We start from the raw sequence: 22,898 nt of genomic DNA, 5'->3' as shown, positions 1-22,898 counted from the left end.
GTGAGAAAGCAAGCTCAGGGATGCCATTGGCTGGCTGACCCACAGCCGGCTCTGAATCATTCATTGAAAATATTGTGACTTTGTGATCACCAGGTGGACCGGGCCCCGGGGCCCGCAAGCCCCACGCCGCCACTAACAAGAGGTGAAGAACAGTTTTTTTCTCCCCTTCCCGAAGGGTGGTGAATATGCCCCTGGGCGGGTTTAGGGGGAAGAGGGACAGCCAGAAAATCATTATTTGAGCGGAGGGAGGAGAAAAGAAAACGCAGACGTTCATTCTAGAAGGTAAGAAGGGGAGGGGATGCGCGACCGCTCGGGGTGAGGCAAAGGGTGGGAGGCGGTAGATGGGAGGAACAAAACCCAATAAGGGGAGAAGCGAGGACCCGGGGAAGGGAGGCTTCCGGGGGCGAGGGTGGACTTATCTTGGCGTCTAGCCTGAATCGCTGGGAGAAAAGGGAGGGAGGGTTTGGAAGAGTATCAAGTGGCGTCTGAAGAAACTCAACTCTGGCTAGAAAAGTGAGCCGAGGAGAGGGGAAAACTGCCTTCCAGATCGCTGTATTGTTGACATTCCATGCAGTGTTTAAAGGATCAATCTATCGGGAAATACTTAAACCGGGAGTCGAAGGGGGCGGCCCAAGAGAGAAGCTGGGGCGCTGATGATACCAACACGGGTTACAGGAAAGTATGACCTAGATCAGAACTATGGTGCCAAGTCTCCTTGGCTGATTCTCCACGTCTCTCTAGGTCTCCCGTCGGTGCCTCTCCGGGTGACTCCTCTTGGATGCTTATGGAGCCAGTTGCTTCTCTGTATTTTTCCCTGCCAGGCTTCCTTCTCTTCTTCCACCTCCTCAGCTCGTTTGCACCGATCTCAGGTAGGGGTGTACACCACTAACTCCTATCAACTTCTCAGAAAGGAAAATCAACACTTAAGTCTGCAAAGGGTAAAGAAGGGCTGCAGTTGTGCTCACTCACCCTTTCATTCTGCACACAGTCATCATATGGATCACAGTCATCAGATGGATCCTAGGCGCACTCCAGTAGCAATCCAGTGAGAGCCAGAAAGCCAAGCTGTATATGTAACTTAAAAATCCTTAGTAGCTACATGTTAAAAAGGAAAAGGAAACCAACCGATGAAACAAACTTTCATAAAACATTTTAACTTCAAATAACCAAAGTATTATTATTTAAAATTTTAATTAATGTAAAATATGAACATAATGTAAATTATGAAATTTATTCTAAATTTTTAAAATTGTGTGTCTTTTACATTACAGCACATGCCAATCGGGACTAGCTAGTGGTGATCACACTGGACAGCTACAGTTTATATCCTATACCGCAGGCACTGTACTGGTTTGGGAAACAGAAGAAAACCTCTGTGAGCCCAGGGTTCATGAGGGGTGATCAGCGTAGGCTTCTCAATGTGTTGTTCATGAAGCATTAGTACCCCCGCTAGACACACCTACTAGGTGTTTTTTGTTTTGTTTTGTTTTTTACTACCGACCAGCCATATCCCTTCGCCCCCAGAATCCTCAGCCCAGGAAGCCCCTATGGCCTTAGAGAGAACATGTCTGTCCCCTGGAACACCCAGTTCCTTTGCTGTCTCAGAGAGTTGATGGCTGGTGCCCTTGTCTGAGTCTACCGCTTTGTGTAACAGTCCAGTTTACTGTCCTGGGACCAGCTTATCCAATCCTGGCCGTGGTGGGAGAAGACGCCACGTTACGCTGCCACCTGTCACCTGAGAAAAACGCTGAGGATATGGAGGTGCGATGGTTCCGGACGCAGTTTTCCCCTGCGGTGTTCGTGTACAAGGGCAGGAGGGAGAGAACAGACGAGCAGATGGAGCAATACCGGGGAAGAATAACTTTTGTGAGCGAAGCCATCAGCGAGGGGAGCGTGGGGCTGATCATACACAACGTCACCGCCCACGAAAACGGCATCTACTGCTGTTATTTTCAAGAAGGCAGATCTTACGATGAGGCCATCATGCACCTAACAGTGACAGGTGCGTGCTTTCGTTTTGTGAGGTTGCTTTTTCACAGCCTGACTCTTGGGGAAAGTTTTTCTCTTCACTCCAGGCCCCCTGCAGATCAGGGGAGTTTGTGCCTAGAATTCCCAGTAAACAGGGAGGGTGGCTTTTCCCTCCTCAAGGACTCAATGGGTTTGCTCTGCTACTGTGGGTATCAGCTCTTGAGACACACACAACTGTCATCTTGAGCAGGGGCGAATGCTTAGTCCCTACAGATTATCCTTATGCCTACTTCTGAGAAATCTCTAAGCATATTTCTCAGTAACATGTTTTAGAATTAGACATTTTTATTGTTAAATAGAATTTGTTGTTGCTTAGTCCCTGTGTTGTGTCCAACTCCTTGTGACCCCATGAACTGTATCCTGCCAGGCTTCTCTGTCCATGGGATTTCCAAGGCAAGAATACTGGAGTGGGTTGTGATTTCCTTCTCCAGGGAACCGTCCCAACCCAGGGATCAAACCTGCGTCTCCTGAATTGCAGATAGATTCTTTATCACTGAACCACCTTGGCCTGCAGGTGGCTACCCTGGTCTTCCATCTGGGTCCTAATGTGGCCTTTGCTCTATGGGTGTGCATTTCTTGTATCTCTGTGTGTCCTAATCTCTTTTTATAAGGGCTCCAGCAGATTGGATCAGGGCCCACCCTAACAGCCTCACATTGACTTAATTACATCTTTAAAAGCCCTGTCTCCAAATACAGTCACGTTCTAAGGGACTGGAGATTAGGGATGCAGCATAAAAATTTTGCAGGGACACAGTTCAATCCATAACATGCCGTTTCTCAAAATGCCCAGCTGAGACAGGTTCCTAGGAGTAAAATGAGAAATAATGAGAAAACATTTAAATATTTTGAGAATATTAAATATTTAATATTAAAAATATAATGAGAAATATTTATCTTCATCCTTAATAGATACTACACATTTGTTTTGCAAAGTGTTTGTACCAATATACACTCTCACCGATCGTATAGGATGCTCCACACCTTTTTCATTAAGTCCAAAGAGAAGTTTTTCACATGTGACTTCAATCTATTTTTTCCTTTCTAGTAAGTTATTTTCCATGACTGTGAGGATCAAACACCATTCTTGACGCTTTTCACTTCCTCTCCCTTCCCTGCTTTTTTCCTTGGGACATATCACCATCTTACAGAGTATGCATTTTACTTATTTATCCAGATTACTGTGTCTCTTCCACTAAAATGTAGTTTTCATAAAGGGTTGTTTTCTCTTTTGTTCTTGCTGTATTCACATCTTTAGAACTGAACCTGAAGCATAACAGATGCTCAGTAAATATTATCGACGGAATAAATGAATCTGCTCCGTAAAGCTGTAAGTGGTCATCACATCGTACCTGAGCTATCTCTATTCTAAGCCTGAGATCTATTTTATTTTTCATCTTTTCCCATGAGCCTCTTACCAGTCCATGCTTTTAATTATCTTTGACATATGCTTTAGTCAGGATTGTTGAGCTTATGCTCTGGTCTAAGCAGCCCTCAAATCCTAGTAGGTTAAATCAACAAAAATCTATTTCTGACACATGAAGTATATCCTTCATGAGTCTGGTGGGGCTCTACTTCATACAGACCTGCCTGGAACTTTATGGTTCACCTTGGCAGAGGGAAAGAGAGCTTGGCAAATTATGGTAAACATGAACCTGGCCTGGCCTATCCCACTCTGAATTGAGTCGTTGGACAATTTTTTGTTTGTTTTACTGTTTTTTTGGTTTGGTTAATTGGCTGGCTGGTTTTGTCCTTCTATCTGTTGTCTCATACTTGCCTTTACTGAATCCCCCTGAAATGTTTTGTAGGATTTCTTCCCAAGTTGTTGAGGTCTTTTGAATCTTATCCCACTTCAGAGTTTCCATGCCAGCCTTTCAATCCACAACTAGTTGTTTTTTTTATTTTCCATCTTGAAAAGATCAAATTGAGGAAGAATCAGTAAGACTTAAGTGAGGTTTAATTTTGTCTTTGGTATAATTTGTGGAAGGTAAATATCTCTAAATTGGGGCGTAAAGCCTGGCTTTGCACGCTAGCTCTGTCAATTCTAAAAACCAACACCTCCTTCTGATTATCAGATAGCTGTGGTGATGAGAAGCCCTAAACCAGGAGAAGGGAGACAGTGCCTTCAAGTCAAAAAGTTTCTTAAAATTCTGCCAGCCTGGCAGGTTTCTGTCCTTATTATATTGAACTTAAAACTTCAAGAAGCCAGAGCTGCTGAGAAGTCCTCTCAGGGCAGAAAGTGAAAGCCTAGACCTGTTTGTTTCTGATCAGAGTGGACACACCCATCCAGAAGTGAGAAAATTAAAATCTCTAGCTGAATGAATCAGTCAACAAACATTTATTAGGAGACAGATAGATGCTTGCTCCTGTGATGGAGTCCGTAGGGAGAGCCCAAAGAAGAGTGCAATGTAAGCATTTCCCCTCTTAGAGATCTCACTTTTTTTTTTTCAACATGTTGGCCTCCTGGTATTCTCCAAAATCAAGGTTTTCTTCCTTCCTTTTCTCCTTACTGTCTTCTTCCTTCCTTCTTCCATCCCTCCCTCTTTCTCCCTTCACAGAAGAGAGTGCATGGAATGTGCCTAATAGTTTTTTCTGGACACCAGCCTCTTGCTTTCTTGCCTCTTCATCACCCAGAGCTGCTTTCCTAATACACTTTTGCTAAGACACTATTACCTCTGTTACAGAGCCCTGGTCTCTCTCCCCAGGCCTGGGCTCTAAACCCGTTATTGAAATGAAGAGCCCCGAGGATGGAGGTATCAGGCTGGAGTGTACATCTGCAGGGTGGTACCCAAAGCCCCACGCTGTGTGGAGGGGCCCTCATGGTGAGACCATGCCCCCCCTGGAAGAGGCTTACTCTGTTAGTGCAGATGGGCTCTTCCTGGTCACCATGGCTGTGATCATCAGGGACCATTCAGTGAGGAACATGTCCTGCTCTGTCAGCAACACCCTGCTCGACCAGGAGAAGGAAACTGTGATTTTCATTCCAGGTTAGTTCCCTGCTCTCTGGAGGCTCATTTCTTTCTTTCTTTCTTTTTTTTCTTCCTGGAGGCTCAATTCATGGAGGCCGGTTGCTCAGCAGACAGATTGGAGCCCAGCAGGAGGATGGGGAGGTAGGGCCATGGGGTAGAAGGATCCTGAGCCCTGAAGAGCTGGAAGCTACAGCTGAGCTGAGGCCTCTCCTTGTCATAAGAGGAAAATCAAATTGTCTCAAAACACAGGGGTAGAAAGCCTCCTTAAGGGTAAATCTGATAGTTGTTTGATCATGGTCCTTATCCTGCAGCAATTTGCAAACATTTAGAACAGTCCTAAAACAATGGACGGTGGTGTGGGTGGGTGTTGTCTGCTGAAGCCCTCCCTTCCTCCCCATGATATTTCCCAAGGGACAGTGTTCAAGAAAGTCTGTCTATAGACATTCATAAATGCATTAAAGAAGTACTAAACAAGTATCTCATATGCTCAAGGTACTGTTCTCGAAATCGAAGATAAATCAGTGAACAAAATACAAGAAGATGCCTGCGCTCGTGGGTCTCACATTCTAGAACAGCAGAGGACAATAAGTGAAATCATTAATTAAAACAAGGAGTGAAGTAATTAAACTGTGGACTGTATCAGATAGTGATAAGTATTGTAGAAAAATATTATATTTAAACTCCTGAGGCAGTTTATCTGGCAGTTTTCAAAGACCCCTTAAGATGCAGATATGATTGGAATGAATTGAAGCCAGGGAGAGTTGGAGGAGACGAATCCAGAGAGGCCATAGGTCTGGATTGTATGGGGCAGTGTAGGCCACAAATGAACTTTGGCTTTTAATCTCAATAAGATAGGAAACATTGTAAGGTTTTGAACAAAGAAATAACATGATCTCACTTAGGCTGCTGTGCTGAGGACAGACAGCAGAAGGGCAGAAGGTATGGACAGAAGCAGGGAGGAGGGTATTGTAATGTTCCAGGCAAGAAGGGATGGTGGCTTATATCACACAGTGGCTGTGCTGATTCTATATGGCTGGTTAGCTTTTAGTCAGCCTTGTCCCACCCATGGTGACTCAACGTGTTACTTGCTTTTTTGTCTGCTGAGCCCCCAATCCTGGCAATTACTGTGGGGTGAGCCAGTGCAAAGTCGAAGTTTGTTTCCCTAGCTGGGGTTTCTCAGAGAGAAGCTGGTGGAGCAGGGACCTGAGAGAGCTCTTCAGATCTGTGCCCTGAGGGGCTCTCATTCTGGAGCTCCTTTTTCTCACTAAATAGGATTTTGGGGCTCCCTTTTCAGAATCCTTTATTCCCAGAACATCTCCCTGGATGGTGGCCCTGGCGGTCATCCTGCCCTCTCTGCTTCTCCTCATTGCTGGGAGCATCTATCTCATCAAGAAACTCCATCTGGGAAAAAAGATTCTGTCCATGCAAAAAGAGGCTGAAAATGAAGAGAAAGAAATTGCACGTAAGGAACTGGGGAAAGAACGTGTGGAAAAAGAGAAAGAATGCCAAACAAAAGGTAAAAGAGTAGGAGGACAGTTCACTGTCACACAACTCGGCCAGCTAAAAGCCTGGGAAACAGAGAGGGCATGAATAAAAGCAGCACCAAGGGCTTGGAACTCGCACATCCTAGTAATGAATCCCTCAGACCTGACTTTCTTCCACTCTGCAAATGCTGCATCCATTCACCTGGCTACATGTAGCCTTATCTTGTTGGACAAAAGCAAATCTAAATAAGTACTGATAGTATCGAGCCACCTGATCATATATCATTTCTGGTATCTTGACAGTTCCCTAGGCAGTGTGGGAGGAGGGTGGTGGTATTCACAGAAAAGATCAACTTTTCATTATTTAAGACAAACTCAGACTTTCTTAGTTCTTCTCTTAAAGACATTCATTTGTTTCTATTTCCTTTTCAGAGCAACTTCAAGAAGAATTGCGTAAGTTTAACATTTCCTAAACTATTCCCTGCATGATTTGTATTCTGCTCTCTTAGCCATTATCTCATGAAGCTCATCTCTCTGCCTGTCCCATTGCAGGATGGAGAAGAAACCTCTTACATGCGGGTGAGCGCCTCTAACATTCCCTGAGATCCTGAGCTTTCTCCCCACCAGGCAGCCAACACGACACATTAGAGGAGCAAGGGGGCCCAAGGCTGGCTGGGGAAGCAGGAGCCTGGCTTAGTGCACTAGCAGGATCCCACCCAGTGCTGGATTCTACCTCTGCTGTCAGAGACACTCCACAGGTCTTAACGAATTCTATGGTTTACTCCTGACCATTCTTTCTTTTTTAGAATAATTTCACCCATGATCCGGAGAAGGCAATGGCACTCCACTCCAGTACCCTTGCCTGGACAATCCCATGGACAGAGGAGCCTGGTGGGCTACAGTCCATGGGGTTGCTATGAGTCAGACACGACTGAGCAACTTCACTTTCACTTTTCACTTTCATGCACTGGAGAAGGAAATGGCAACCCACTCCAGTATTCTTGCCTGGAGAAGTCCAGGGACAGGGGAGCCTAGTGGGCTGCTGTCTATGGGGTTGCACAGAGTCAGACACGACTGAAGGAACTTAGCAGCAGCAGCAGCATCCATGATCACCAAAGGTCTACCATACATAGTGAGTGAGGGAAGTCACTCAGTTTTGTTTGGCTCTTTGCGATCCCATGGGCATAGCCCGCCAGGCTCCTCTGTCCGTGGAATTTTCCAGGCAAGAATACTGGAGGGGGTTGCCATTTCCTTCTCCAAGGGATCTTCCCAACCCAGAGATCGAACCCAGGTCTCCCGCGTTGCGGGCAGATTCTTTACTGTCTGAGCCACCAAAGAAGCATAAACACTCAAGCTGCCAAAACCCAGGAAACCACACATAGTAGAGCCCCCCAAAAGTTACATTTTAGTAGCCGTTGTTCTTTGAGTCCTGATTAATTTGAAAGAAGACAATACTGGCTTAGCTGTCTTTAACGTGGGAGATGGTATATAGACTACACAGTGGAAGAGCCGTGTGTGGGAAAGGCAATGAAGTTCCCAGGCCTGGCTCAGGGGTGTGTAGAGGCCAGAAATGCCTTCCTGCTCCAAGAGAGCACTGATATTCTGTGTATAGGGGAGGGGATGTGGGCAAGAGGGAAAGTACAGGGTCCAATGACCTGGTCCTAGTAAGCACTTTTGAGTTTTATGATTTGTCACCTTCTGCTCAAGAGCATCAAAGAATCCAGCCTTTGCTGGATCCCACAGCACTCAGACGTTTCCTCTTTCAAATTTCAAAATTATCACCATTAGACATATAAATTTGGAGAAAGAAAAAAATCATTTTAACACAGTTGTTTTGTATTAGATGGAGACTGACTAATAGTAACTGCCAAAAATTAACTGCAGAGACGGCTGCAGAATGTCAGGGGTCTGAAACATTTCTTATATCTGACAGGTCATAACTGTAGTCATCACACCCATGTTATTAAAGCAAAATGGATGGATATAGTTTCCCCTACCTTTTGCCCTCAGGCAGCAGGATGACTTTGGGGGAGATTATCTTCCTTTTTTAGCTTCTGAAGGGTGCTCTTGTTAGTCATTTAAATCAGTTGTCAGCGGGTTAAACCAGTAGGACACAGAGGACCGTGTAGGGACCCTTTATCACCCTTATCTGTATAGGGAAAAATCAGCCTTACTTGCTTAATTGGGGGAGGGGAAGAGGATGGATTCTCTTTGCTAGTTTAAGCCAAGTGGGAAACTTTATTCTAACTTGAGCCCCAGAGATCATATATCTTGAATAGAAAAGCTGACAGATCTGAGAACTTTGAGAGAAAGTGGAGCCATTCATTTCAGCTCATTGGCTGAACTTTCTATATTTCTTAGAGCCCCAGTCCTCCTCTACCCGTGGCAGCGCTCCTGCCACTCAAGAGAGAGAAGTGCAGACTCAGTAATTCAGTTCTATCTGTGAGCTGCCTGGGATCTGGGATCAAGGGGCTTTCATGGAAAAGACTGTTACCCAGGGGATTCTCCCCATGCTTTCTGGGATCTCTCAGGGGACCAGGAGTCAGGTCCTGGTCTCAGGATCTCAGGATCTCACAGTTTTGTGAGATCCCAGGCCTAACCCTGAGATTTCCTCTGCAGCTGATGTGGTCCTGGACCCAGACACTGCTCATCCTGAGCTCTTCCTGTCAGAGGACCGGAGAAGTGTGAGAAGGGGCCCTTCCAGGCAGAGCGTGCCTGACAACCCGGAGAGATTCGACTGTCGGCCTTGTGTCCTGGGCCTGGAGAGCTACTCCTTAGGGAGACATTACTGGGAGGTGGAAGTCAAAAACGTGATGGTGTGGGCTGTGGGGGTTTGTAGAGACAACGTTGAGAGGAAAGGGGAGGCCCTCCTGGTTCCTCAGAATGGCTTCTGGACCCTGGATATGTTTGAGAACCAATACCGTGCCCTCTCCTCCCCAGAGAAGATTCTTCCCCTGAAAGAGCGCCTTCACCGGGTGGGCGTCTTCCTGGACTATGAAGCTGGAGATGTGTCCTTCTATAACATGAAGGACAGGTCACATATCTACACATGTCCCCGTTCACCCTTCTCTGGACCCCTGAGGCCCTTCTTCAGGCTGGGGTCCGATGACAGCCCCCTCTGTATCTGTCCATCTTTTAGAGGGGCCCAGGGGGTCACAGTGCCTGAGGGGGGCCTGGTCCTTCACAGGGCAGAGACCCACCACAACCACCAATTCCCTGGTCTCAGAGCCAGGTAGGGAAACCCAGGCCACCTCTACTACAACACCGCCTGGAGGAATACTACCCTCCTTCCTTCTGGTCACAGGAGAATCTCCCCCGGGGTTCCCCCGGACATGTCTTCAAGCCCCAGAGCGTGTGTCTCCCTCATTAGGCTATTGCTTTAGTAACTTGTTGCATGTAACCATGGGGCAGGGGCCAGTCTCAGGAACACTAAGTGCTGCCACATGGCTCCCAACCAACAAGTAAGTGTGAGAAAGTGACAGGCAGAGAACCAGCTGCTTTAACATCGGATGACACATTCAGCCCGAGACTGGAATTGACATCAGATACTGTGGATCTGGGGATTCCCTAATAGCTCAGTTGGTAAAAAAAAATCCACCTGCAATCTGCTGGAGAAGGGATAGGCTACCCATTCCAGTATTCTTTGGCTTCCCTTGTGGCTCAGCTGATAAAGAATCTACCCGCAATGTGGGAGACCTGGGTTTGATCCTGGGGTTGGGAAAATCCCCTGAAGAAGGGAAAGGCTCCCCACTCCAGTATTCTGGCCTGGAGAATTCCATGGACTGTAAAGTCCATGGGGTCACAAAGAATTGGACACGACTGAGCGACTTGCACTTGCACTTTCACTGTGGATCTGGGTCAAGGACAATGGGACATACTGAGATGTAAGAAGGGCAGGGAGCCAGAAATGGAGGTCAGAGATGGAGGAAGTAAGACAGAAGGTCCATTTCTAACCCACCCCCAGGATTTCCAGAGCACACAATAAAGCTCCACAGGCCTAGATTCAGGATGATCTAGGATGAAGGAGAATGAAGGACAAGGATGCATCTGGGCCTGGCCTGGCCTGGCTCAGGTATCCCTACAATAAACAAGGCGTCAATACTTTGTTATTGGTTGTGGCCTAAGGTTTAAGGTCCCAGATGAGCAGATAAGCATTGGACCAAGTGGATCTCAAAGTTCAGGTTCAGTGAGGAGAGCAGTGCTTTCCAACTTTTTGGCCTCAGGATGCATTTAGACACGTAAAAATTATTGAGGACAGAAAAGTGCTTTTGCTCATTTAAGTTATATCTATCAATATGTGTGGCATTAGAGATTAAACTGAGAAATTTTTTAATGTATTTATTAACATATTAAAAAAGGAACAAGTCAATTATAGGTTAATATGAAAAACATGTTTCAGGAATGATCACTATCTGTTGTTTCCAATATAAAATAAAGTTTATTGAGAAGTGTGGTATTTTTTAATGTTTTTGAAAATCTAATGTCTGGCTCCTAGAAGGTAGCTAGATCCTCACCATCTGCCTCTGTATTCAATGCTGGAATCACAGGTCATGGAGGCTCTAGAAAGCATTATCTACACTACTGAGAGAATGAGAGGAAAAATGACAAATAATATCTTATTATTATTATGGAACAATATTAACTTTGTAGACTCAAAATGTAACAGAGATGCCCCCCCCCTCAAAAAAAAATCTGTGAAACATCCTTTGAGAAGCAGGATAAAGGCTCCTGGAATTGAGTCAGGCATTTAAAATTATGGCATAAATGGTAGTATTGGACTTTATGTAATTCGGGCATCCAATTGTAAAACTTGGCTGAAAAATTTAAAAGATAGTTAAAAAGTTCAAAATTGTATTACTGCAGTTCCTACAGTAAACAAGGTGTCACGATGGACACGTTCTAGAAAATATCTGAAACACTGAACTCGGTGATTTGTTGAGATGGAAAACTGGTTTATTAATGTGCGTGTGTTTTATTTTTGGTGCTGTTGACATGATAACATTTGAGCAGTTTTAACTAAAAGCACCAGACTGTAAGTTAGGAAATAAGTGCTACTAATACCTGCCTGTATTAATCTTAGAAAAATTACAGCTTTTCAGTGTTTTGGATTCCATAAAATAAGACTTTGTGTGGGTTTGCATATCTTTTATTATAGTTTGTAAAACACTTTTATTTATTCAGTATCCTTGCTTTCTCATAAGAAATGTACTAATCCCCATTTCACAGAGAAATAGTGTGGTCTAGCAAGTTAAAGTGATTTTTGTTGTTATTTAAGGAAAATAGAGTTTTCATTCTTACTTTTTAAAAAAATTGTCTCATCTTTAAGGCAGCTTCTAAACATAAAATTTAGATGTTTTAAGTATTTATTGAAACTAAGCATGAACCCAATGTTCTGCTAATCACTGTATAAAATAGCATAGAACTCAGCTCCCAGCTTCCTTTACTCAATCTTTCATTCATATATTTATTTATTCATTCATTCTCAAGAAATTTATCACCTTTAATGTATTGATCATGTGCAGTCTGTTGTGCCATGAAAGAAATAAACAGGATGATATTATAGAGAAGAATGGGTAGGAGCTAAGGAGGGCTACTTTAGGTAGAAAATTAGATGGTAAAGTTAAGGAGGGCTTCCTGGAGGAAGTGATGGGTCTTCTGAGACTTGAGGACTAAGAAAGATTCCCAAGTGGCAGGAATCTTGTGCCTACAAGCCCCAAAACAGAAATAAACTAACTAGTTAAAGGACATAACCCCCTACTGTCAGAGCAAAGACTGAGAATGGGACAAACAAGTAGAAAGAAGACAGACTCTCTGGGGCCTCATAGCAAAGTGCTGAGAATCAAACTGAAGCAGAATCTTACGGAAAACCAAAGCTCAAGTGAACAGAAAATGTCTGGAGTCACCCGAGTGTTATTATTGCCTCTTCCTAAAAGGATTACTTTTTTTTTTTTTTGGTCACACTGCACAGGTTGCAAAACACAGAGTCCTAACCACTGGACCACCAGGGAGGTCCCAGATTACTAATTCTTAACAGCATGGGGAATTAAATTTTCCAGAATTTCCTTCTTTCTGGATTTGGGGCCTGGGAGGGAGGTGGAGTAGAATATGGAGAAAAGGGGAATGGCCTCCAGGGACTTTTCCCCTTCATTGAGTGTCACGAGTCGGGCCCCTTATAATGATTCCAGCACCCTCAGGGGCTGAGAGCCACAGTGTCTGTGACTCCCATCTGCCCTCTTGGCTCTGACTGTGGCTTGGATTCAACCCCAAAATGTCGGGTGACTCCCGACATTTTCTGTTCAACTTCAAAGAATTCTGAATCAAGACCTTGTAGTGGAAGTTTTTCAGATTTTTGGCATCTTAGTTTAATTAAAGAGAGACTTTGAAAAAAATTAATATTGGAGTAATAGCTGATTAACAATGTTGTGACAGTTTCAGGTGTACAGCAAAGTGACTCGATTATACATATCAAAGAGGGACTTTAGTCTTTTACCTCGGATGGACTGGGAGTTATCATCAGTGATTATTGGGTAATAGTTTCTTCAGTGGTTAATCTTATTCCGCTTGGATCCCCATGTTGGAGAGAGTGGGCTGGGCCAAGGAGGGAGGTGTGGTGGGGAGATTGGAAGTTAGGTCTTCTTGGCACATTCTACCATTATAGGAAGTTTTCTCAGCTTAAGGGAAAGTGAAACTTACGTATCTCTGGACTCATGGAGAGCTTTCCTTAATCACATAACTATTTACACAGGCTCGACGGGAAACAGCCAGGCACATTGCTGCCAGGCTGGTTCACAGGATCATTCTTTTTTCTCCCCAGTCTCCCTGATGCTTGGCTCTAAATCAACCCTTTCATACCATAAAATGCAAGGTATGTGTATAATTATCCCAGACCTTTTAATTACAGTTACTATTAATAATCAAGCTTAGAGGACTTTGATATTAGTGACATAAGTAATCTGACACAGATAAGGTATATGTACAATTATCAGTAAATAAGCTAACATTTATAATCCAAGCAGTCTCTTGGGACTATGAATCAGCACACATGCAGCTTATTCTTACATCCATCTAACAATCATTGACTGTTGGCCATGAGCCAACCACTGTCTAGGCTTTGATGAAAAATAACAGTAATCAAGACAGGTGTCATGCATGGAGTACTGTCAACCAGGGAGCACACCCAAGTTTCAATGGCCATACTTTCTACTGAGCTTTCATTATGTAGCCTTGACTGATCGAATCACGGACCACATAGTGATTGAACTCCTTCTCCAGCCCCTCTCTCTTCCTGAGTCAAGCTGACCACAAAAAGCTCAAATCCTCAATCCCCTTGGCACATGATTGGACTTTCTGTTTTGCAGACTCACCATCTCATTAGAATAAACTATCAGGTTCAGTCCAGTGAGCTCACCAGGAATAATACAACACTCTTAATACTCAGGAAATTCCAAGGGTTTAGGTTATTTCCCAGGAGACTAGACAAAGGCCAGACTCCTCACTACACAGTTTGAAAAACAATATCAAGGAGAAAGGACTAGGGTACAGTTGGATTTGGGCTACTACCAGAATAGAAAGATCAGAGCACCAAAGGATGGTAGGGAAAAGTGTGGACAGGCCAGAGAAATACGGAGAGCAAATGCAGTGTGGACTCTTGAGGTAGCAAAAGGAGTTTGTGTTTTCTTTTAACTATAATTGGAAACTATTATTGTAAACAAGGAAGTAACAGAACAATTTCTGGTAATTCCCTGGTGGCCCAGTGGTTAGGTTTCTGCATTTTCACTGCTGAGGATGAGTTCAATTCGAGGTGGGCAAAATAAGATCATGCAGGGTGAGGCAAAAAAAAAAAAAAGAAAGAAAGAATTTCCTTTTAAAAGAGAAAAATAGAAAACTTTGAAGATGTTATACTAATGAACTTGATGTTAGAGAAATGGGTAGCCTCTAGAAGCTAGTGTTGGGCACACTATTCCAAAACATAGCACCTTGGCATATAGAATATCTTAAAGCTCAACATTCAGAAAACGAAGATCATGGCATCCGGTCCCATCACTTCATGGGAAATAGATGGGGAAACAGTGGCAGACTTTATTTTTTTGGGCTCCAAAATCACTGCAGGTGGTGACTGCAGCCATGAAATTAAAAGATGCTTACTCCTTGGAAGGAAAGTTATGACCAACCTAGATAGCATATTCAAAAGCAGAGACATTACTTTGCCAACAAAGGTCCGTCTAGTCAAGGCTATGGTTTTTCCAGTAGTCATGTATGGATGTGAGAGTTGGACTATAAAGAAAGCTAAGCATCAAAGAATTGATGCTTTTGAACTGTGGTGTTGGAGAAGACTCTTGAGAGTCCCTTGGACTGCAAGGAGATCCAACCAGTCCATTCTGAAGGAGATCAGCCCTGGGATTTCTTTGGAAGGAATGATGCTAAAGCTGAAACTCCAGTACTTTGGCCACCTCATGCGAAGAGTTGACTCATTGGAAAAGACTCTGATGCTGGGAGGGATTGGGGGCAGGAGGAGAAGGGGACGACAGAGGATGAGATGGCTGGATGGCATCACTGACTCGATGGACGTGAGTCTGGGTGAACTCTGGGAGTTGGTGATGGACAGGGAGGCCTGGCATGCTTCGATTCATGGGGTCACAAATAGTCGGACACGACTGAACGACTGAACTGAACTGAACTAAAGATAAAGGAGTCTAAGAAAATTGCAGGAGAAAGGCATCTGCCTCTCATCCTTTTTTCCCTGAAAGCAGAAATATAAATCTCACATATGAAAGGTAACTTCCCTGTACCAGGTAGCAAGAAGATATCTTTATCACCAAGGGGAAGGCTATATAAACAAACGTGTTATTTCTTCACAATTTACTTCACAATTTACCTTTACCCTGAGCCCCTTTGCCTCATCAATTCCTCACAAATTTGTTTCTTTGCCTAAAATGGATTGAAACTTCCTGCTCTGACCACTTCTTCAGGTCTTCAATCTCTTGTGAGGTCTGTCAAGTAACACATGTAAAAATTCAATAAATTTGTATGCTTTTCTCCTGTTAATTTGTGTTTGTCAGTTTAATTTTCACAACCAGAGGTCCTAAGAGAGTTGATTTTTATTAAAAATTTTTTTATTGATGTGTATTTGCTGTACAATATTATAGAAGTTATAGGTGTACAATATAGTAAGTCACAATTTGTAAAGGTTGTAGTCTATTTAGTTATTGTAAACTATTGTAAACTACCATATCTTTGTAGTTTATCTTACACCTAATAGTATTCCCCTACCCCTGTATTGCCCCTCCTTGAAGGTTGTTTTTTAATATGATACCACTGCACTTCTAGGAACAAGTTTCTACACTGGGTACTTATTGCTAAGTAACGAATCACCCTAAAAGTTACTGACTTAAAATAACACTCAGTTGTTATTATTCATATGTCGAGGTGTCAGCTGAGTGTGGCTAATCTAGTCCTCAACTCAGCTGGGCTTTTCTGCTTCAAGCTGCAGTGGCTAAGTAGCTCAGCTTCTCGTGACAAGTCTATGAGTTGGCTGGGGCAACTATTCCACTTGTCTCCTATCCTAAGACTAAATGACTGATCAAAGCAGTTTCTTCTTATGACAGTCAGTTCCTTATGGTGTTCAAGAGTGAATGGTGGGGACTTCCCTGGAGGTCCAGTGGTTAAGACTCTACACTGTCAATGCAGTTCAATCCTTGGTTGGGGAACTAAGATTACACATGCCGTGGCCAAAAAATAAAAAAAAAAAAAGGTGAATGGAAACAGGCAAGGCATCTCAAGAGGTCTTGGAATAGAAATATTGTCAATTTCTACATGCCACTGGTTAAAGCAAATCACGTGGCCAAATGCAAAGTTAAGAGGTGGGGAAATATACTTTGCCATGATGAGACCATATCAAAGATGAGGATTCTGGGAGGATTGAAGGACTGGGGTTAGTAATTCAATCTTTCACACCATTGTTCAAGATCCACCAAATTTCTATTTCTTACTCAAAACCTTCTAGTAGTATTTCCATCCCTAGCACTCCTCCTATCTCTAGACATGTGCTGGGATTTCATACCCTTTTAGATAACTTCCACTCAAAGGTCATCCTAGTCTAGAAATTTAGGAATATGATTCTAGATTTTTCAAAGTTGAAAGGGACTCTAAAGGTTATAATGCCCCCAATATGTTTAGATCTGAAGGAAAATGCAGACTCCAGTTGAGGAAGAAAGAAAGAAACAAGCCTAGCAGCGGCTATAGTGTTCTTCACTTAAACATCTCACAGACACCAACATCAGACAAGACCATTCTGTGCTTGTGATGGAGAGAGACAAAAACAAATCCACTCTACGATCTTATCAGCACAGGCAAAAACAAAACAAGAACACAAAGCAAGCCACAAAACTGACCATACACCTCCCTCTCTTGGCTAACTGCAGTAATTACTACATCTTTACCAATTGCAGTTTATTTATTTAATTTTGGCCCCACTGCCAGGCTTGTGGGATCCTGGTTTGCCAACCAGGGATGAAACCTGGGCGCCTGCAATGGAAGCTCAGAGTCCTAATCACTAGACCACCAGGAAATTCCCACCAACTGCAATTTTAGCCCACTCTGTTCTTTACTTTCTAATAAAAATTATTGGAATATTCACTCCTACAACAGCCCACTGCTTTCTGACAGCATTCATCCAGAACAAACTCTTCTTTCTTTGAACCTCCCCCAAATCACCCAACACAGTCCTAAATCCTGTAATATTCAGTGTGCCTGCTCTCACTGATGCACTCCTCACCTCCCAGCCCCACACGGTGTGTGGAATCCACACTACTGTAACAAGTACCAACAAATCCAATTTCATTCAACTACAGGTGGGCTTTGGCTGCTGGCCTTCAACATGGTCACAGGCAAGCCAGATCCCACTATCAGCCTCCAGCGCTCACTCCCATCCACATGAAATTTGGCCCCAGACTTTCAGTTCCTCAGATACAGCAAAATCTCTCAGTATCTAAAGCCAAGAGGAACTTCCCACAGATTTCTTAGAACAAAAATTGAAACAAAAAGTATTCTTTGTTCATGATGTATCTATAATTTTTCAGTAATCAAGTATTCACAGAAGGTAACAGTCACTCCATTGTGCATTTCATGCTCACATTCCATCCTCCTTCCTACATCTTTAACTCAAATCTTAATGGGTAATTTTCCAAAGAAACTCATACAAGAACTTGCAGAATTCTGGTGTTTCCTCCATTGTTCTGTAAACAAGGCTTTGTATTTCTCCCCCTCCCCCTACCAGCTCTCTTTTCATAAGAGAGTAGCATGGAAGGCCTTATATTTCTTATAAAACCTCTCTGTGAAAACCTCAAAGAAAAATCAGACCAATAATGAACTCATGACTGTTGGTTGGTTGCTTAGTTGCTAAGTCTTGTCCAACTCTCTACAACTCTATCGACTGTAGCCCACCAGGCTTCTCTGTCCATGGGATTTCCCAGGCAAGAATACTGGAGTGAGTTGCCATTTTCTTCTCCAGGGGATCTTTCCGAACCAGCAATTGAACCCATGCCTCCTGTATTGGCAGGTGGATCCTTTGCTGCTGAGCCACCAGGAAAGCCTTGATGAATTCATAGCCTGCTTCTAACATTCTTTCATGTTTTCTATAGCCTGTCCTCCAGAGGGTGAATGGAGCCCTTTTTTGGAGGACCTCATCCCACCAAGTAACAGAAAGAGAGGGTCAGTGGGGGGATTCTGGGAACTACTCAGAGTGGCTCATGTAACCCCAACTCCTTCCTTATATCCTTTTATTTATCCCTTGCACAATCCAACCTCACTTTATTGGCTCCCATATATTCCCTTCCTGAGTCTCTTTGTTCTAGGAACTCTCTGTTTCAAAAGTATTTCCAGGAATATGACTCAGAGATGTCACCCCTCAACCAGTCCTCAGACTCTTGCTGCAGGGGGACACATTTAACCTTACTCCACCCCCAGGAATGCTGCCCTTCTACACAAAAATCCATCACATCTTCCTCGGGCTTCTTCAGTTCCTTTCTACTCACCCTTTACATACACAAATCGGTTGTACTATAATGCACATAATTTTTTTCTTCTAGTTTTATTGAGATCTAATTCACGTAGAGCACTGTATATGTTTTAGGTGTACAGCATAATGATTTGACTTAAATACATCAGGAAATGATCACCAAGATAAATTTAGTGAACAGCCATCATCTCATACAAATACAAAATAAAAGAAAAAGGGGAAAAGCTTTCTTTCCTTGTGATGAAAACTGCTAAGACTGACTTTATTTACAACTTTCATATGCAACATATAACAGTATTAATTATATTTATCGTGTTGTACATTATATCCCTAGTGCTTATTTATCTTAAAACTGGAAGTTTGTACCTTTTGATCACCTTCATTCAATTCCCCCTTCGCCCTACCCCTCCACTTCTGGTAACCACAAATCTCTCTCTTTTTCTATGAGTTGGTTCATTTGTTTGTTTTGAAGCATAACTGACCTACAACCTAACAAGCATGTTAATCCATGCTGCATAGCATAGTGATTCAATATTTCTGTACATTACAAAGTGATCACTGTACAATGCACATGAACTTAATACAGGCTTAATAAATGGGGGAATTGTGTCAGCATTATAATGTCAACATATCACTAGGTCACAACTAATTATTACCAGCATGCCAATAGTGTGTGCCCTGAGAAAAAGCGGCTGGCTACAAAGTTCATGACAAGCCACAGGATATGGTGCTATGCATCATGTGCCTGTGTTCCCCCAGCCCTCTCTTAGCTCAGTTTAGCCACACGCGAAAGACATAAGCCCAAGACCCTGAGCCAGGACCGTCATGCAGGGCATCTCCACAATTCGTGCAGAGCCAGCAGCTACCTCTCCACCTGTAGCATCCATGTAAAGAACAGGATACAGCGCCTGTGGACCAGCAGCAGCCAGCATGGAGAAATCTGGTCCCAGTCCAGATCTAAATCAGAATCTGTTTTTAATAACACCCTCCAGTGAAGCATATGCTCACTTCAGTTAGAGAAGCACTGCTTTGGGAGGGATGGGAATGGGGAGGGGTTGTAATAGCATTAATAAATCATCTGAGATGTTTGACTATGCAAACTGTACTTAGAGGCTGTTAAAGGGGTGGGGAGAATCTGTGATGGGAACACAAAAAACCAAACAAAGGAAATAAGATCAATCATTTAACTCCCCCCCTTCCTCATCTCCCTCAAACACACACACAAAAAGTTGTACGGGAAAATAAAAGTAATTACATACAAAACTTGGTTTCATAAAAATATAGTCACATAACCATGGTATAGGAAACATTGAACAAAAATGGCATACTTCTATTGGTGATATAAAAGAATGGTGTTAGTCAGGGTTCTCCAGAGAAACAGGACCAATAGGATATATATTTAAGAAGATTTATTAAGAAGGATAGGCTCATGTAATTATAAAAGCAAAGAAGTCTCACAATCTTCCCTTTGTAACCTGGAGATCCAGAAAAACTGGTGGTGTAGTTCTGGTCCAAACATGCAGACCTGAGAAGCAGGGGAGACAGTGATGTAAGTCCAGGCAGAGTCCAAATGCCAGAGAACCAGAAGTGCCAACATCTGAGGGCAGGACCTGGAAGTTTCAGACCAGACAAAGAGCAAATTCACCCTTTCTGCATCTTTTTGTTCTATTCAGGCCCTCAAAGGACTGGATGATACCCACCTGCATTAGTGAGGGCAATTTCCTCACTTACTAATGCATATACCTATCTCTTCTGGCAACATCCTCACAAACACAGCCAAAAATAACATTTTACCAGTTACCTGGTGGTCCTTAGCCCAATCAAGCTGACACATGAAATCAACCATCACAAGAACTAAATCACCCCTGACCATACTAGAGCATCAAAAAGTAATATCTAAAAATTAATTAATCAAGAAATAGCAACATAAATTGTTCCTCTTGAGAATACTTAGATAAATACCAGATAAAGCAATAAAGCATTTGAAGAGGCTATTTCTAGGAAATGAGAACACATAGGGTGAGACTGGTGCTATTCTTATAAGCTCTTTATACTTTTTTTTTTTTTAAAGCTTTGTATGGATGACCTTGACAGAATAGAAACTGACTGTTTTGTTTTTTTGTTTAAATGCTAGTGGTTACCTCAGTAAAATGCAGTTGGAGGTCAAGTAAGACAAGGGTGAGAGTCATCATTGGCTCTGACTAGTTTATAATATCGGGAAATTTGAATGGCGTGTGATGAAAAGTGGAGTGGGGTAGGGAGAAGCCCTTATATTTTTGCATTCAATTTGCTCTTATACAGAGCACATCACATTCTTCAGCCCAAATGGTTTCATGTCTAAAAGAAAGAGTTTATGCGTCTAGTCTCCAGAACAGCAGGAAATTGCTCATAGCAGCCCCACATCACAAAGGCACCCCACAAACAATGGGAGTCATGACAGGTGGGGGCATCTAGAATCTGTGTTCACAGATGGAGCCTGGAAAATTCAGAGATCCTGTCCAGTGCTGTCGGTTTCTGTTGAAATGACTCAGATATTATCCAACCAGAACCTTGGCTGCCACATAATAGTTTGAGTTCTATGTACCATTTGCTGTCTATTTCCTGGCTCCTTTCCTTCAATCTAGCTCTCTTAGGTGAAAATAAAAGTTCTTCCCCTTCCCCTCTTCCCAAATTATCATTAGATATTTTGACAATGCAGAGCAAGGGAGAGAAGTCTAATCAGAATGAATTAAGGAGAGGAAACTCATTATCAGTGATATTTGTGAAAGTTAAGCACAAACGAAAGCTGAAAATGAGACAGATACATCTCAAACTAGGAAAGCGAAGGACTGGTTGGTGTGATTTAAGCTGCAAATTCTACTTCCGTCTATGTGCTGATAAGAGGTCAGAGAGTATAAACTCAAAGAGCTCAGTTTAGGAGGGGAAGAGAGACTTGGAAACAAAAGACAAAAATAAATGCATATGCATCTCAGAGTAGGCTTCAGGTCACGTTCCTGACAGCAAAGAGGGACCAAGAAGTTGTCCATGTCACAGGATAAATCTGGCGCATCTTCCTGGAGAGCTGATTTCAGTTGGAGGGGGTAAAGTCTAGTCAAGGTCACATTTCTTTCGAAATTTCACATTTAATGCAGTAAAATGTTTTAATTTACCTTAAACGTTATAGGTAAGCCTGAAGACTTTAGAAGTGTTTCTCACGTGAGCTAGCAAGTGCTGGGAGACTAGGGAGAAAAGGCAAAGAGAAAGGAAGCAGGAAGGCCACTAGATCTTACAGCATTTTCTTGACCAGATTAAGGGGCTTGAACTGGATGCTGGGGTCATTAAGCAGTCATGTAGACATTTTTAAGCAAAAAGTGACAAGATCAGATTTATATTTGAGAAAATTCATTCTCCTGGCACTCGGGCATATCCACTGAAGCAAGTATCTTTTTCTTTTCTCTTTTTTAAGCAGTTCTCTTTTGTTGGTCTTGATCACAGTCTCAATTAAAAGGCAAAGAACAAAGGAGTAGTGAAGGGTTTTTGCCACAAATATAATACAGAGCTGATGTTTTCAATTTTTAAAAAATTCACACATATTGTTTTTTTTTAAAAAAAGCACCAGACTCTGTCAAAAAAGGCAATTACTTGAAAAGTTTACTTCCGGAATATATTAAAATATATAAATATGAAAAATGACCAACCTATGGTATAAATGCATAATAAAGTAATAATTTAGTCTGTTTCATCCAGCCCATTAGTGATGATGAGGAAGAATAGACCTCAGTGCTGGTGAGAAGGACATTTCCACTGATGGTGTGATTGGATTGACATTTCAGGAAGAAGCTTTGACAATATGTTCATACCCTTTGGCCTAATGAGAGTATTTCTGGGAATTCAGCAGAAAGTGTATCAGTAAGTTAACAAAAATGTGGACAAAGACTTGTGTATAAACTGCACTATTTATAATAGGCAAAAAACCCAAGATGTGCCATGATCTCAGGAATTATAGGAACCTTCAATATGATATAATATAGCTATTAACAATGTTTCAAATTACATAAAAGCATTAGTCACTCAGTCATGTCTGACTCTGTGACCCAATGGACTGTAGCCTGCCAGGCTCCTCTGTCCATGTGATTCTCCAGGCAAGAATACTGGAGTGGGTAGCCATCCCCTTTTCCAAGGGATCTTCCCAACCCAGGGAATGAACCCTCATCTCTTGCATTGCAAGCAAATTCTTTATGGTCTGAGCCACCAGGGAAGCCCAAATTATATAAAAGTATATCAAATTATATAAATCATCAGTCCTATTGCTGGAGGCTATCATTACTTGCTGACATTATGAGTAATTTCTACCTTAAAATATACATATCTTTAAAATGTTTTCTATAACAGTAAGGGGTTTAACCCAAAACAGGGAGTTGTAGG

The 22,898-nt window shown here is 42.8% G+C and overlaps 1 protein-coding gene across 11 annotated transcripts; it reads left to right on the top strand.

Moving 5' to 3' along the window:
- On the top strand, positions 1-10,931 carry BTN2A2 (butyrophilin subfamily 2 member A2). Of its 11 annotated transcripts, none has more exons than XR_011563445.1 (9): positions 1-282; positions 742-869; positions 1,655-2,002; positions 4,731-5,012; positions 6,289-6,456; positions 6,911-6,931; positions 7,031-7,057; positions 7,285-7,369; positions 9,098-9,123. XR_011563445.1 is itself a non-coding variant. In XM_019986321.2 (8 exons), exons 2-8 carry the CDS (start codon positions 779-781, stop codon positions 9,712-9,714), a joined length of 1,554 nt encoding a protein of 517 aa, XP_019841880.2. In that variant the 5' UTR covers positions 1-282; positions 742-778; the 3' UTR covers positions 9,715-10,931. The 11 variants fall into 11 exon arrangements, 6 of the variants coding, with proteins under 6 accessions (XP_019841880.2, XP_019841877.2, XP_070634389.1 ...); XR_011563443.1 differs by having other exon boundaries at positions 6,289-6,510; XR_011563444.1 differs by lacking the exon at positions 7,285-7,369 and having other exon boundaries at positions 7,031-7,236; positions 9,098-9,234.
- The last annotated feature ends 11,967 nt before the right edge of the window (positions 10,932-22,898 follow it).

Source organism: Bos indicus, chromosome 23, assembly GCF_029378745.1.
Source record: "Bos indicus isolate NIAB-ARS_2022 breed Sahiwal x Tharparkar chromosome 23, NIAB-ARS_B.indTharparkar_mat_pri_1.0, whole genome shotgun sequence".
NCBI lineage: Eukaryota > Metazoa > Chordata > Mammalia > Artiodactyla > Bovidae > Bos > Bos indicus.
This window is presented reverse-complemented; position numbering and strand designations above follow the sequence as displayed.